This window comes from Electrophorus electricus, chromosome 17, assembly GCF_041902795.1.
Source record: "Electrophorus electricus isolate QZ-2024a chromosome 17, ASM4190279v1, whole genome shotgun sequence".
Classification (NCBI taxonomy): domain Eukaryota; kingdom Metazoa; phylum Chordata; class Actinopteri; order Gymnotiformes; family Gymnotidae; genus Electrophorus; species Electrophorus electricus.
The window spans coordinates 5,355,456-5,372,230 of record NC_137513.1 but is presented as its reverse complement, the minus strand read 5'-3'; the positions used below and the strand labels follow the sequence as shown (position 1 = coordinate 5,372,230).

The following is a 16,775-nucleotide window of genomic DNA, read 5'->3' as shown; positions in this document are numbered from 1 at the left end:
ACTTTTAAGCTTGTTTACTACATACCCCACTTGTCTAAAGGGGACATTTTTTCAGTGGTTTGAAACTAAAGTAACAACTGATTAGAAATGCTAGTTGCCCCCATCTTTGTGTCTTGAGAGACGTTAAACTAGCACCCTTTAACAGGGAAGTGAAACATGTAACATGTACACTGTACATGAAACATAAGCATGCCAATGTGATTGTGACTGGGACAATCTGAGTTTATCGGCTTGCTATTTTGGAGGCTTGCTATGTAGAGCCATGCCAACCACTAGAAATCTTAGTCAAATAGAGCAAAGTCCTCCTTGAGTGTTTTCTACTTAATGCCTCTCAGTCACGTTTAGTTGAGAAACCTCTGTGTCTGTCTTTGCACAGCAGGGCTGGATAATGGATCATATCATCCTGCCTCTAACAACATAAACTCAAAACCTACACATCTTCTAATAGCACCTTGGTTTCACCTCAGTGGTCTAAAGTGCTACTTCTCAATGGTTTGTCCAGTAACTGCCAGCTAGGCTTCCAGTAACAATGGTTGTATTACTTAGAAACCCACATGTAAATGAGCACGTGGTCCACTCCATTTGAAATAACCACAGATCAACACATCTCTCAACATTCCCTACCTCTTATGCTTGATGTTTGCGCCTGTCTCAATATTCACTGTCTCAATAGTCACTGCACAACTAGTGAGTTATATGAAGCACGGATCAATGAAAGTTGAACTGTAACCACCTGCTCAGCAACTTCCAAACTTTTAACAGGGGCCACTTTTCTTTTACCCAGTCGCTGTGTCTTTCTCTCAATTTGGGACTGAAAATCAGGGTCACCACTAAAAAAATCAGGGTAGGTTGTTTTTTTGTCCTCTGCAACATAAATCAGAGTTCGATAGGTGTTATGTAAATTGAGTTCAATGTGTTAAGGTTATTTAGTTTGTTAAAAGTTTATGCACGTGAGTGCAAACGTAACAAATAAGTAGGATTGGAATATTTGATTATGAGGTTCAAAAGATGGTCAAAAGTACAGTTCACTAAATGTACCCTACTTCATGGTGCATCGTAGCTAAAATAAACTACAACTGAAAATTATATTTTGTAGCAATTGTCTTCAGACATTTTTAACACTATCCTGATAATTTAGCCTTATAGTATGTGGAAGCAAGAATTTTTTCCACAATCAATTACATTTTAATGTGCTATATTATGGTGAATAGAAGACACCGCTCCATAAAGTAATGTGTTAATTTAGTACCCTAAATTAATACTCTCCAGGTACTTACTAGCTAGATCAAGGAATTACAAGACTAGGGAAATATAACAGCAACATTTACTCTGTTTTGACTCAGCATAACTTGAATTTGTCAGGATATTGTCTCTGAAGTTAAGAACTATTTGTCCTGTCTAATGGCTATTTATTTATTTATTGCTGCTGTGTAGCACATCATACATTTTATCATTGCATTTGGCCATTAAAAGTTGCGTCAACTATGAAAAATGACTAAAGGAGGAATTTGACATTTGCTGTTAATAAAATGGGTATTAAGCCCCTCAGCACAGTCTTGTTTCTCAGTTCAGTGTTTGTCTTCATTGTTTTTACATCAGCTCTAACAACTGGTGTATTAACAACAAACCTTTCCTTTCAGATTTGCTGTTACAATATGGATGTAAGATTATTTGCACTCCTCTTCCTCTGTTACTGCAAACAAGGCTGGACGGTAAATGCAATAAATTTGATAGGACATTTCTCACCTTAATTCTTCTACTTCTATCCACTTCTATCTACATCGTCCACTGATGTAATCTCCAAAGCAACATGATCTGATTCATGAGAATTCAGTCACTGTGTTTCTTGCAGGATTTGCAGAGCTCCAACATTTCTGATGCAGCACAACTAACTCCAGATGGTCCTCAAACAAACCCTGCAGCTTCTACCCCCACCAAAGAAAAAGACGAGAACTCTTCAGAAGAGGACACCGAAGAACACTGTGGAAGGCACTTAAGCTCCACAAAGATGAGACACGCTATAGGCAGTGGTATTATGAAGTTTGGTCTGCAGCTGTTGGAGAACCTGAACGCAAACAAAGAACAACCTAACATCATTATCTCACCCCTCAGTGTGTTTTTAGCTCTCTCTCAGTTGACTCTGGGTAGGTCTATTACTTCACACAATGATACATTGTTAATACGCACAGTTCCCTTCAAACAATGGTTGGATTTGGAACATCTAATATCAGCTTACTATGTGCTTAGTGTACGTTTAGCATAAATCTGTTACATTAGGGTGCTATTGTTCTTCCATGATTGGGTCTATATTGTGTAGCTTATTACAAAACAGCAATGGAAATCTCCACTGCAAAGATAACGTTGATGGAGCTAGATGCTTGTGATGATCAGGGGCGAGGAATGAGACTGAAGAGCTCCTCCTTCAGAGCCTGCATGCTAAAACCATGCCGTGCTACCAGGACACACTAAAAGACCTCCTCCACCACGTTCGCAAAAACCACCTGCAAATCGCCAGCCGCATGTACCTGGGTTCTGGTGAGTAGAGGAAAAAGACTTATACAAGGTGAAATGTATGGATAGTATAAACAGGTCTATTAATTCCAGATGAATGTGGGCTATATGATAACAATGTCAAGTGCAAGTATAGAATAGCAGCACTGCACTTATTTCTGGCATTAGTATTTAATGTCTGTCAAACTAATATCTGATGAATCATTTTTGATCCAAGGGTTCCACCCGAAGCAGGAGTTTCTGCAGGCGTCTCTCAAAATATATGATTCAGAACCTGCAATCATGCCAGAGTTGGAGGAGATCAATGAGTGGGTAGAGAAGTCCACAAATAGTTGCATCACAGACTTTTTGACCAGTCTCCCCCCTGACCCTGTGATGCTGCTTATCAATGCTGTGCACTATAAAGGTAATACAATACATTCTCCCATAAGTCACTATATTGGATTACTGGTACATTTTCTCCCCCCCCCTACAATTCTTGGCACCGTCATAGTGAGACACTTCTGCTCCAGCTCCCCTTGATTTCTCGCCGAACACGTATGTTTGTTGTGCACAACATTCCTAAAATATTTGTGGAGAGAGCACACACCAAAAGATTTGAGAATCCAGGCAAAAAAAAAAAAAAAAAAATCCAGCTCATCTGTGTTTGTGCAGAAAAGTGTATAACGCAGAACTACACGGCCATTTCAGAAGCTTTATTCGTGGTCTGTCAGCCATTTTGTGTGGCACTGGAGAAATGTGCTGGATCATGGTACTGCTGAAAATTACAAGCTTGTCACATTTTGTTCCAAATTGACAAAGACCGTAGTCCCAAGAAAAGCTGCAGAGCCTATAAAAACAAAACAGCAAATTAATATGACACATCCACTACCATATTTAACAGCATAGAAGTTACTTCCTGTGTAACTGACCCTCGATATTTCCAGCTTGCCCTCCTGTGGTGTTCGATCTATGTTGGAATGATCTATGTTGGTTTCATCTGTCCACTGAATCTGGTTCCAGTCAGAATACTAATTGTGTTTGTTAAATGCCAGACACACGTATTAGTGGTTTGGTGAGAGTAGACTTTCTTCTTGTAAGCCTTCCAAATATCATAATTTAATGTCATACTTTGATTTGATACAATTCCTTGGAAATTTTTCAAGTCATCATCTTCACTGTGTATAGGTGTGAAATACGGGGGGGTTAAGTACCCTTTACTATACAGATTTATCCAGCTTCATCAAATATTTTGGGGGTTATTTTAATTTATTGTTTATTTGCCAGAACATTATAAATGTTTGAGGGGTTGTGTTTTACTATATGTGTTTTAATTATACCCATGGAAGATGACCTTTAAAAAATTAAATGTGGAAATATAATATTTTACTATTTTTTTATATTTAGAATATTTTTACTATTTATGGATTTATGGAGGTTCCAGTTGTGTAGTGACAACTCACATACTTTTAATGTTTACGACTGTTCTGTTACAACTGAAGGCACTGTATATGAGAAATAGCAGTTTTAGAGCAGTAATATAGCAGTAATAAGGCTTCAGATTTAGTGTGGCAGCCTGTTGTTTTCTGCTCTGTTACAGCACAGAGGAACACTGCAGACAACATTTAAATGACTTCCTTGACCAAATTCAATCATATGGAGATGTATAGATTAAAATGTAATTTAACCTAATGATACATCTTGGCAGAAGTACTTTGTTGTCTTTTTTGATCTTTTGCTTTGAAAAGATGTTATCCTTCATTTAGAAATGCTACATTAAACGTATTCAGTTTGTGTGTTCGCCTCACCACGTGTAGCGTGTTCTCTGTTCTCCAGGAGAGTGGCTCACCCGCTTTGACCCTCGCTTCACGACCAGCGAACCCTTCTACATCGACAAAAGCCAGGTGGTCAACGTGGACATGATGCTTGGACCTAAACACCCCCTCAGTGTGTTCACTCATAATGAACTTGATGCCCAGGTACCGTTCATGATCACTTTTCGCTTACCGAGGCTTTGAATGTAATGTGACAGTAAATGTTAACGATAATATTAACAGTGTGAATGCGTGTGGAAATGGATTGGACGGGATTCAAAGTGAAGCCCTGACCGCTAACCTTTTGTCCTCTGTTCCCAATTCTCCTGCAGGTCGCTCGCTTCCCTTTCAAAGGGAATATGAGCCTGGTGGTTGTGTTGCCTCTGACCAGTTACGTCAACATATCAGCCATTGCCGCCAACCTCGAGATCTCAGATCTTTACAGCCGTTTCCCACGAGAGAGGAACATGCAGGTCAAACTGCCGAAGTTTAAATTGGACTTCTCTCGGGAGCTCGAAGAGGCCCTGACAGGCATGGGTAAGAATAACCCTGGGTTTTCTACAGACTCTGCAAAGAACTCTGAACACAAAGCTACTAGATAAAGCTAAATTATAAATACATCTGTTTATAGTCACTTTGAGAACATTTATGAATTCAAATACCCAACTAAGACAGTTAACATCTCAGGGTCATATTCGAACATTTATTGTCATTACAATGCAGCACATATACACAACATTCTCATATATATATATATATATATATATATATATATATATATATATATATATATATATATATATATATATATATATATGTGTGTGTGTGTGTGTGTGTGTGTGTGTGTGTGTGTGTGTGTGTGTGTGTGTGTGTGTATTAGTGCTCTTAACCTATTTTAGAAGAACATATGCAATGGCATGCTAATAAATATACTTAAAGTCTATTTCAATAATCTCTTATTTATGATGATTTATGAATAACACAACACATGCATTAGATCATAATGTACTGACTTTTAGAATAGTAGAGTATCTATAACGTCCAATGATTACATTTTTAAATATTACATTATTTACATAAGAAAGATTATGAAAATAAGTAGATATTGGGATGAAAGACTTTTTAAAGACACGTGTTTCAGCCAGTGGAACTATATAGCCCTGGCCTTAAGGGGGTAGTACTCTCTTCTTCTTCTCCTTCTGTTCAGGCCTAAGGCACCTGTTCTCAAGTCCCAACCTGGCTGGTATCGCAGAGGGCCCCCTGCTGGTCTCCAGTGTGCAGCACAAGTCCAGCATGGAGATAAACGAGGAGGGTGCGCAGGCTGCCGCTGCGACCAGCGTGGTGATCTCCCGCTCGAACCCCTCCTTCACAGTCAACCACCCTTTCTTTCTGGCCCTCATAGAAGATTCCAGCCAAACGCCGCTTTTTCTCGGGGTCATCGCCAACCCTAACCCTGGAGGATCTACCATGACGTCACAACCAAAACTTGTTTTAGATAAGACAGGGTTGACGTTTGACAAGGAATTCTCACCATCTTTTGGCCTCCCACCCAAGTAAAAGAGCCTTTTGTACCTTTAGCAGATTAACACTAAACGTGATGTTCAGCTGCACTGTGCTGCCAGCGGTGGGCAAATCAAGAGCTGCAGAAATATCCTGACGCAATTATGTGGTGTAGAACGTGTTTCATGGACATGGGTCAAATATATAGTGAAAGATTTGCAATTTTGTAATTATTATTTCCCCCCTGCACATAAATTACCTTTCAGCAACTATCAAGACTGAAAATCTGGTTAAAGTGAATGCTGTTAAATGATTAAAGAAATGAATTTGAAAAATACCAACGACTTTACCCAGTTGATATCCAATAATGGACACAGTTTGTTTCTATGATTTTTAAAAAATTATTTTCTGCTAATATTTTCTCAACAAGTTGAGTGATGAAAACAAACAAACAACACTACATCCCTCACTCCCTAACTATTGCTAAACACGGACGGCTCCTGGTGAAATGAATAAAAAAAACATATTTGCACGATACATGGCTTGGACTTTGAGTACCATTGGGAGTTCCCTGACATTGTGCCCTTTTCAAACACCTAAGCCCCTGCCCTTGAGTGCAAACCACTGCTCAGTCATAATGAAAATGACTTTATGTCTTGGGGGTCTGTAAGAATACTGATCAAGGGTCAGTCATTATACATGGGACCACATGGGTGATAAGGGTCTATCGGATCAACAGTGTGGGTGCAGTGATATTCTAATTACAGTGGTTATATGAGTGGAGAGGGTTGTGTAGGAATACTGATCGGTGGTCAGTCACAATTAAAATGATTGTAGAGCAGATGGGATCTGTTTGCAGTTGGGTACTAATCAGGTATCTTATAATGACTGGCCCTAGATTCTTATACACCCCCTCAGACAAAAAAAAATTTCATAGAATCCTATTTACCTCCTCAGTTATACAATCACTCTAATTATGACTGAATCCAGGTGAAGTCAATCATAATTGGGTTTTTACAGCCTTATTGAGCCATATAGTCATTCTCTTTATGACTATATCATCTCCACCCCCAACATATATTCACTCTGATTATGACTTACTGTTTTATTATTCTAATCATGTCTGGCCCAAGATCTGTATTCATTAAGGACCTTCACTATATCATGGTTGTGTGAGGTGGTGTCTCGCAGGGTTCAGATCATCACCTAGCCACACAATGACTCTCATGACTTGCCTCCGATCAACATTTGGTGTCACTGTCATATAATCACTTGCATTACAGATATCTGCAGATCAGTATTCTTAAACCCAGTATTGCTACAGCACATCTTTTGGCCTCATACAAGAGCCACACACATGAACAAATTTGAATAAGCAGTTTAAATCTTGTTATAAAATCATTAAAAAAAAATTCAAAACATATACTATTGAATTGCACCTTTAGGCAACCCCATTTGTTATTGTAAGTAAGCGTGGGAATAAGGCCAACACTAAATCGCTGTTCTTTGACTGGAACATCCCTTTAGCTGATCCTGCTTCGTCAGCTGTTCATCAGTTTGTCTGTGGTCTTCATCACTCAGTATTTGTTTCTTTTCTTGCAGCCTTTCTTGTGTTGTCCAGGAACATTTTCTCATTATCAGTATGATAAAATCTATAATAATAAGATTCATCCACATTAAATCTGTTCTTCACGGTGCAGCTGCGTACTAAAGCGTAGCCAAAGTCCTGCAGTAACTGTATGTAATGCCCAGAGCTGCAGTAGTAGATCTATGTAACTCTGAGCTGCGTTTGTGGTTTTCCCCAAAAGGTGTAGTTCCTGGGTGATGCTACCCGAAGACAGACAATGAAGTGGGGTCCAAATTATGATTTGTGTTTATGAGGGAGAAGATGAGAAAGGGTAGAGGGAATTATTATTCTCTGTCTTATAGTCTTGCCCGTTCATTTTCTTTGGCCGGAACACTGCAGAACACAACAAAACCAGATATCATTAATTTTGTGTGTTCAGATGCATAATCTGTAGAAAATCATTAAGTTATGCTGAGAAAAAACAGTTGTAGAAAAAATATCAAATTTCACATGAACACAACAGGAGGGCTGGCGTGTTATTTAGTATCAAAACAATCTTATGTATGTGTAATGGTTAAGACCTCAACTCACAGTGTGAACCACTGTGGTGTTCTTTTTTTTGTAGTAAAAAAACACCCATAGTGGATGATGATGTCATTTACCTATCTCTGAAAACAGGAATGTTGCTTTATATGACCTGCAACATTTGAATCTGCAACATTCTTCTACCCCTGTTAGGCATTCCACTGCGTGTTCAGTGTTCTCTTCTTCCATGGTCCACTACTGAAAATGTGCTGTGATGGCGCAGTGGTACTGGTCTAGAAATCAGAGGGTACCCAGTTCCAGCCCCACCAGCACCAAGTTTAAATTTACGGCATTTAGCAAGTTGCCACTGTTGGGCCTAGAGCAAGGCGCTGAACCCTCAATTGTTCAAAATGTAATGTATTCAGTCATAACTAAGTTGCTTTCGATAAAGGCATCAGTTAAATGCAAATGCTGATTTCTGGTCCAGTTCTTTAAAATCAAAACAAACAAACAAACAAAACATCATTTGCCATTTTAAAAACAAAAGAGGACTAATGATGCTTTTGTGACAGAGTATGTTCAGTTACCTTTGTATATTCCTAACCAAAAAAATCCAATCCTTCAAATTTACCAACACAAACCTTTTTCAAGAGCCATTGCTTCCAGTGTCCATTTTCTCATCATCAAAATACACTGTCACTAATGTTTCTTTATTGACTGTTGCTTCCTTTATCTCAGATCCTAAGCATGTTAACTGAATCCATTGTTCCGTTTCCTTAAACCAATCCGATAGAAAGATGGGATGCTTTTATTTCCCAGTATTGTCTTTCAGAAGGCATTCTTCTACTATGCACAGATGTGAAGTAAGTGCATTATTCTAACCATTGAGCTCCCGAGATCCTTTCCTAGTGTAATGGCCCGAGTGCCGCAGGCAAGGAGCAGGACCTACAGACTCCCTCAACGGAGACAGACATTTATTGACATACAATAAACACAATGGCACTCACATATAACATTCAGCATGACCACTTCTAACACGAATAGCGCAAATGTGTAAGGTGAACAATGCCCAACCAGGAGGCTCACACCAGAGGTTTAAATACACACACAGACGATAATGAACTAGGTGCAGGTGTGTGGTAACAAGGGGGTGTGGTTACAAACTTGAGAAGCCACAATAAACAGTGGTTAAGGTACTTGACTTGTAATGAGAAGGTTGCTGGTTCAAGCCCCACCACTGCCAAGTTGCCACTGTTGGGCCCCTGAGCAAGACTCTTAACCCTCAGTTGCTCAAGTTGTACTCAGTCGTAATTGTAAGTTGCTTTGGAAAAAAAGCATCAGCTAAATGCCATAAAAAACGCAAACTGCATGCTGTGGAGTGTTCCTTGACGCCTAGCTTTCTCACTGAAATCACGAATGCGTCTTTCCTTCCAGTTTCTAACTTTTATGTTTACTCACTAAGATTATAGCATTTTAAACATTATATTCCCACAGGTTTAGTGCCTGATCATTTACTTCTTTAACAGGCAGGTTTTTAGAGGCATGGCTTTGGAGAAAATTGAAGTGAGTTCACACACTCCTTTTGTGGCTAGGTATAGCTTGCTTATTTGTTTAGTGGTTTTTTTGGGGGGGGTTGGTAATTTATTATTCATCATTTTGAAACTTCACACACTAAGAAAAACATACACAAAGGAAAAAGGAGGCACAAAGCCAATAATCTATAAGTAATAATGATATATGTTATTACTTGTTTGTTTCTTTCAGGCTTTGTTTACATTCTTCTGGCCCTGAAATAGGCTCCAATTAAATACTACCGCAGTTGCCATATATTGCCAATAGATGGCAGTACTAGAAGCAAGTTTGGCATGAGCTTATGCACAAATTAAAGAAAGTAATTAGTAAGTAGTAATTACCAGGCCCAACACTTTAGAAATTAACATACAATTAATAGTTATCATGCATTTAGCTAGTAAATATACATTCTTAAATTAAGTGGTTGGGTGAGGTGAATGAATGATTAATAAAATTAATGTGGATTCATGGTGTGCTCAATATCACTGACTGTCAAATACACTGAGGAAGAAAGAAAAAGAATCAGATCAAAGAGGGCGAAAAAAGTGGAATCTTTCTTGATTATGCAACAAACAAATACAAGTTCTTCACATACTGAGTGTATTTTTCCCTTGATACATGTTGTACAAATAAAACTGCCTATTAGGTGTAGTGTACCTTGTACCTTGACTGCATAGGAATCAGTCTTTCAGTTCCATGTTTCTGAGGCTGAAAAATAGTTTTCAATATATCAGTGGTGGGTCACTTTGCTTGCTGCAGAACTGTTGGGAATTTTTTTATGCAGACAACGGCAGGCAGGAAATGTCACTGAGTTGTGTCATCTTACAGCTGCACTCAGAGGCAGTCAGCGAGAGCTGCAGAGAGCAGACTTCATTACACAGACATGTACAGAGAGGGAGAGACGACATGGAAAAATGTGGGATGTGATGGTCTGTAAATGTAATTTACATCTACAAAAAGTCACCTGCTATGGAAATAGCCATATATAATCTCCAGATCATCATCATAACATTACAGGAACCCCTGAAATGATATCATCAGTATAGCAGATAAAACCAGTCTGACAAGTAGCAGTTTCTGTGAATGTGTAAAAGTCACAGTATTTGTAGCGCAGTGCCTAATCTCTTTGTCTGTGCAAGCAGAGTGTGGTGCCTCCATCACACTACAGGAACAAACTATAACATTTACAAACTCAGCTGACCTAATGCTGTGCAATATTCTTAGGTCACATAAGAAACGAATGTTCAAAGCTATAGGCCAGACCAGTATGTGTTTATCTGCTTACAAAAGGGTACTGCTGCAATATCTTTTAAGCTCGTTCACTTGACTTCAGTTCTGTGGAGAGTGTGAGGGTGCAGCTCTGCTATACCCAACCTGTAAGTTTTCCATCTATAGGTCTGAATGGTGTTTCAGTGTGTTTAACATAATTGTAACAATGATGTTAATGTTCGGGACTCTGACAATATTTGATACTAGGCTGAAACACTGTCTGTTTAGTCAAGTATTTGATTAAATGCCTCCCATCTTAGGTGTAGATCTGGGGCTTCATTGGGCTTGAGAGTTATGGTAAACTGGAATATTGGGATGCTGTCACTTCACCTCTTTTTTTAATCACTCAAATTTTTTGGCTGGGAGCATTGGAATTCTGATGTTCCAGGGAGCCCACGTGCCCCTCCCACCTCCAACCCCAGCCGCCCACTTCTCCAGTACCTTGGTTCCCTTCCCTCCCAGAACATCTAGAAGACTCTAGGCTAGGTTGGCGCTCATGCAGCTGTTCCGGAGCTGTTGCTGCACCAGTTGGGTTTGAGACACACTCGCACTCGTCAAACCCAGACTGGGACGTCTAGGAACTTAGAATAGACTTCAATCTCCTATTTAGCTCTTATTGTTTATTTTGTTCTCATGGCGTATTTTGTTGTTTATGGTGTCCAGTGGTAACCAGATAATGATGGATTCCTCCTTTTGTGTCTTGGTTCCTCTCAAGATTTCGTCTTCATGTTCTTAGGGAGATTTCCTTACTACTGTCATCTTTGACTTGCTCACTGGGGGCTTGGACCTGGACATCTGTAGCGCCGCTTTGTGACAATGGCAGTGTAGATACATTTGACCAGATTATTAACCACAAGTCACACTTGAGTAGAGGTCTAGGATCCAAACATCTGGGAACCTTGACACATAGCACAAGATGTCGAAATAACGTTCTGGAAAGCACACACAAAAAAATGTCTTGACAATTTTTATCGTGTAAACATATGCTCAACATTGAACCACCCTTTCTCCCAGTTTATGTACAAGGGATGTTGCCAGAATTGCTACTAGTCAGTAAAGACTATGCCATCTACTGGTGACACATTGTAACTGCAGCAGCATTTTAAGGCTTACCTTCTAAAAAGTATAAAGTCATAGTTGAATAGGTCACCGTCAGAACTGTTTATTTCATTCAGTGTTATTTCATTTCCCAGCTGTTATAGGGCTGCATTTTTATTCTTACTTTCTCAGTTGACATTGTTTGTAGGAGGGAATATTTCATATAAGGCTTGGAGAATGCAAGCTCCATACACAGAACATGCAGACACCACATAATAATCCATTTAGTATTAATTTAATCAAACTCTGTTTACACCATGCTGCTTTCAAGCCTCCACTACAGCTAAACTCAAATCACCATGAAGACATACCTCTCCTCTGTCCAGGTGGTGGAATGAGTTTCCATTGGCTGTCTTCAAACAAAGACAGAAGTCTCACCTCTGCACAGAGTCACTAAGCTTTTAAAGATAGAATTAAAGCACTTTTAAAAGTCTTTTAAGTCGCTCTGGACAATTATTACCAGGGTCACATGCAGGGCAAAGACCTGATCTCTCTTATCAGAGATCAGCACTGGGTCTCTTACACCCAGTGCAGGTGTCAAGGTCAGCCCTTTTCCTGTCTTTGTGAAGTGATATTCATTAATATTCAGTGTAAAGTTCCCTGTCTCCACCCTAGAAACCCTATGTAATGATGAACGCTATATAATGATAAATAACCGTGAACAACCGTGTTAGGTGTTCCAGTGATTTGACCTTTTGTGGGTATCTGAAGTGCTGACTCCTAGGCATGGTCAACCCAAACAATCATGAAATGTGATCAGGTGTTACTGGGCTGCTCCAACGGCTCTGTGCAACAGAGTCTGAGCAGTAGAGACTAATGAGCTTTTGCAGTTTCTTCCTCTCAGCTGTAAGAATCCCAGCAGTGAGTACTGGGATAATTGCTGCATCTGGGAATCTGTTTCTCCAGGACACCAATGGAATGATTAAGAGCTTTGTAACTGCCCTTTTACCCATTCTTGTCCCTCTTTGAAAAAGTCTGATCCACCCATATTCAACAGCGCTTTTGAATATGCCACTGCATTCTTCCTGTTGCGAGGTAAAGTGCATCTAATATGAGGCTCAGGGGTCTACTCTGACATAACAGCCATCACAGGGGGCTTCCCAGCCTTGTGCACAGTATGCCTTGCATTCTCTGGGCGACTTCTGTAATGTCATAGATACTGTTCCTGCACAGGGCTTTGTTTTTGTACTTAATGATGGTCTTACTATTGCTGTTGCGGTATTGCTTTCCCTGCTTGCTGTATGTGGACTTGTTTTATGCAGTGGGGTGGGGGAGGCTCAGTTTGTTGCTGATTTGGAGACAGGAAAGGAAGAGCGATCATGTGGCCTGCTCCAAAGGCTATGAACAGCAGGATAGCTTTAAGACATGTCTCCTTGTTAAAATCTCTGCATCTTCCAATCTCTCCTTTCCACAAATGTGGAGTCTCTTAAGAATCCCCACAAGGCCATTTTGGATCTGCCTCCTCCTGTGTCCCCTACTGAGAACTTGAGAAATTACACAAGGACTTCTTGTACAACTAAACCTAAAACATCTACATAGAACAAAAGTAAATCATCAGTACATGTAACATTTGTTCCATTTTATAACTTGCTGTCTATAATTCCTAATTATTATTATTGTTGTTGTTGTTGTTATGAGACACACTGGGGTTGCTGTATCTGCAGCCAACTTACCCCTTCCTGTTTTTTTCACGGTCTGTTTCACTTTAAGGTCAATCTGCATTGCATGTTTTTCCCAGACCACTGCCTGTCTCTTTATTCAGTTGCATGAGTCTTCCTCTGTTACAGGATTCAGGTCAGTCATGGGTTTGTTACATCTTAACTCAGATTTTACTCTGTGTGTGTGTGTGTGTTTGCGTGTGTGTGTATGCGTGTGTGTGTATGTGTGTGTGTGTGTGTGTGTGTGTGTGTGTATGCGTCTGTGTGTGTGTGCGTGTGTGCGTGCGTGTGTGCGTGCGTGTGTGCGTGCGTGTGTGCGTGCGTGTGTGTGTGTGTGTGTGTATGCGTGTGTGTGTGTGTGTGTGCGTGTGTGTGTATGCGTGTGTGTGTATGCGTGTGTGTGTGTGTGTGTGTGTGCGTGTGTGTGTGTGTGTGTGTGTGTGTGTGCGTGCGTGTGTGTGTATGCGTGTGTGTGTGTGTGTGTGTGTGTGTGTGCGTGTGTGTGTGCGTGTGTGCGTGCGTGTGTGTGTGTGTGTGTCTAGCCTTTAGCTATGTCATGTCGATTCCAACAAAGACTTTTGTGTTGCTGTCTTTCCGTGATGTGCAGTTCTGGGTCAGCTCCAGCGAGACTCTGTAATGGGAAAGGTTGGTTATTTCTTTGCTGCCAAAGCATGTCAGGACAACTGCATTTGAAAACCTTGGACTCTGATGAATGTGCTTTAACCGCTACACTAAGGTTCACATACATGCACGCCACCGATTTGGGACAGTCCTCTCCAACATTCATTATTGCTGGATAATGAATAACAGGTAGCGCAACGTGCTAGCAGCACCAAGGCCATTGCTTAAATTCCCAGGGAACAAACACACTGACAAAGTCCCTCTGGATAAGAGTATTGCTTAAATGCTGTAAATGTAAATTCACACTAAAACATCTCTATCAGTGACAAGAAGGCTTGTCAGCACCTTTACCACCTCAGACGCCTAAGAGACTTCAGACTGCCCCATTCGGGCCCTGAATCAGGGCAACTGATGAATTGTGGGGACCACTCAGTGTACTCTGTATGATGTCAATAACATCATAAAGAGACATCATAAAAATAACTAACTGTGAACTGTAAAAACTGGAATTGTTCATTGTATATTGTGTACATGCACATATATACATATATACATAGACATTGTACATTGTGTACATACACATATATACATATATACATAGACATTGTACATTGTGTACATACACATATATACATATATACATAGACATTGAACATTGTGCATATATACATATTATACATATATTATACATATATTGTATATATATTTTTGTATATCTCTGTATCGTTCCTCAGCTCAGACAGAGCAGTCACAAAAACATTTCACTGTGAGTTATACCATGTATGACTATGTATGTAACAAATAAAACTTTGAAACTTGAAACTTGACATGCCAAATGAGAGGTCGCTCTCTTCTCCCCAATAATGGTTGTGACACCAGGCTGCCCAGTGAGCCTTCTGATCCCTATTAAGCTATGCTTCATAACTGTAGCGAGGATTCTTACTTATTTCATTCTTGTTAGTGATATTTACATTGACTTTTGCTTTACTGTAATCCAAAGATCCACTCTGAGAGTCTTGGATGGCGTTTGGAATCAGTCCTAAGAAGTGATTTTCATCACCACAAGAAACCCTGGCCACAAATAGAGATTATACCTGTGTTCAGATGTGTGTTTATTGTCTGAAAACAAAACCTCAAAATAAAAAGATTAGACTGTTGCTAGATTACCAATCATGTATCCAATCTAATTTTATTAGACCACTACCCCATTATGACTACAATTACACGTTGGTGATAGCAGATTTGTTCTTATGGTGGACTGAAAATTTTTCTTGCAGTATAAACACAGCCAAGAATATTGCTCCATCGCTGGGGAAATGCACCCCAGCCAGTGGGTGTGATGCTGTCTGTTAGTATCAGAGCAGAAACAGCAAACTTCACCCCGGTGAACAGGTGCAGCTCAGACCCTGAGGGGAAGGTGAGAGGCAAAAGCGATTTCCACTGCGGTAAAGCCCCACCTCCACCCTTTGGCACTTTGACAAAGCACAGGAGCTCTTCGCCTGGACAGCAACAAAAAGCCCAAAACATAAACAAAAGATATTTCAAAAAGCTTTTGAAATAGAGACAATTCCACAGTAACCTATTCTAGTGTTAAATCTAGTGTCTAATCCTATATTAATTCTTTCACAAATTTTGTTTTCTCACAACCTCTAACTTGGAAAACATTTTATGTTTGACTGCAGTCTCTGAGAATTTCAGTATCTCCTCATGTGTGACTGTTTCCTCCTTATACATCTGTCAAGACTTTACTATAGTATCAGTATTTACTATAGTTTATTCTGCTGGTGAGGTTCTCATGTTCACTCACACAAGTTCTATTTTCAGATCTGCAAGAGGTCTAGTGTCCTATTCTAGGCTCAAAAGAAAACGTGAGTCGCGGAGGAATCACAAATAATGATTTAATGTTAAATAATGAATGTTTTTTGTCATATTCTGTGACACTTGAAATCTTCAAGTATTAGACTGGGTCATGTACATGTAGTGTCATGTAGTTGCCACACTACAAAGATTCATGTTAACCACATTTACAGTCTAATCACATGAACACAAATCCTATTACGTAGATTGAATTATACATATCCTTTGATTAAAGCAGGCGAAAGACTTGTGCAATATTTATTGATGCAGAACTTGCTCTCTCTCTCTCTTTCTCTCTTAGTCCTCGTTTGCTCAAGGACTGCCCAGCTGGGCAACAGCTTCTGCCTCCAGGCTGTTAGACTTGCACCCCTCCACACACATCATCCTAGGATGCAAATAACAGCGCTCCACCCCCCATAGATTGATGACTCACAATCATAGTACTGCATTGTCACTTTTACATTTAAAATTTTAAATTCACTTTTATTCATTCTTTTCAGGTTCACACAACCTTTACTGCTTTGTCACTTTGTACTTAATTTCAATCTAAAGTTTTAGGTATGGACTTTTTATGTTTTCTGTAATGTCTTACTACCATGTTATGCTATGCTAGTGTCATGTTAAATGTTTTTCATGCTGGAGTATATTGTATATGGCTGTGATGACTACTTGACTTTATTACTGGGTTCCCTAGATCTCCTCTCTATTCCCTAGTTTTCCTTTCTTTGAACTAAAGTTTCTTGCATGTACTGCACTGTCACTGGAAAGTTATATAATACCTGGAAATCCTAATGGAATGGGGGG

At 39.7% G+C, this 16,775-nt stretch overlaps 1 protein-coding gene and 1 long non-coding RNA gene across 3 annotated transcripts; both read left to right on the top strand.

Annotated features, from left to right (window-relative positions):
* Window positions 1-56: 56 nt before the first annotated feature.
* serpinf2b (serpin peptidase inhibitor, clade F (alpha-2 antiplasmin, pigment epithelium derived factor), member 2b) lies at window positions 57-6,341 on the top strand. The gene is made up of 8 exons (XM_081699853.1): window positions 57-844; window positions 1,641-1,712; window positions 1,853-2,144; window positions 2,392-2,535; window positions 2,729-2,917; window positions 4,327-4,469; window positions 4,637-4,841; window positions 5,512-6,341. Exons 2-8 carry the CDS (start codon window positions 1,656-1,658, stop codon window positions 5,859-5,861), a joined length of 1,380 nt encoding a protein of 459 aa, XP_081555979.1. The 5' UTR covers window positions 57-844; window positions 1,641-1,655; the 3' UTR covers window positions 5,862-6,341.
* Window positions 6,342-13,571: 7,230 nt separating this feature from the next.
* LOC113569766 (uncharacterized) lies at window positions 13,572-16,749 on the top strand. Of its 2 annotated transcripts, none has more exons than XR_014117763.1 (3): window positions 13,572-13,629; window positions 14,101-15,982; window positions 16,273-16,749. It is a non-coding gene; the product is annotated as an uncharacterized LOC113569766 (long non-coding RNA). The 2 variants fall into 2 exon arrangements; XR_003409832.3 differs by lacking the exon at window positions 13,572-13,629 and having other exon boundaries at window positions 13,963-15,531; window positions 15,939-15,982.
* The last annotated feature ends 26 nt before the right edge of the window (window positions 16,750-16,775 follow it).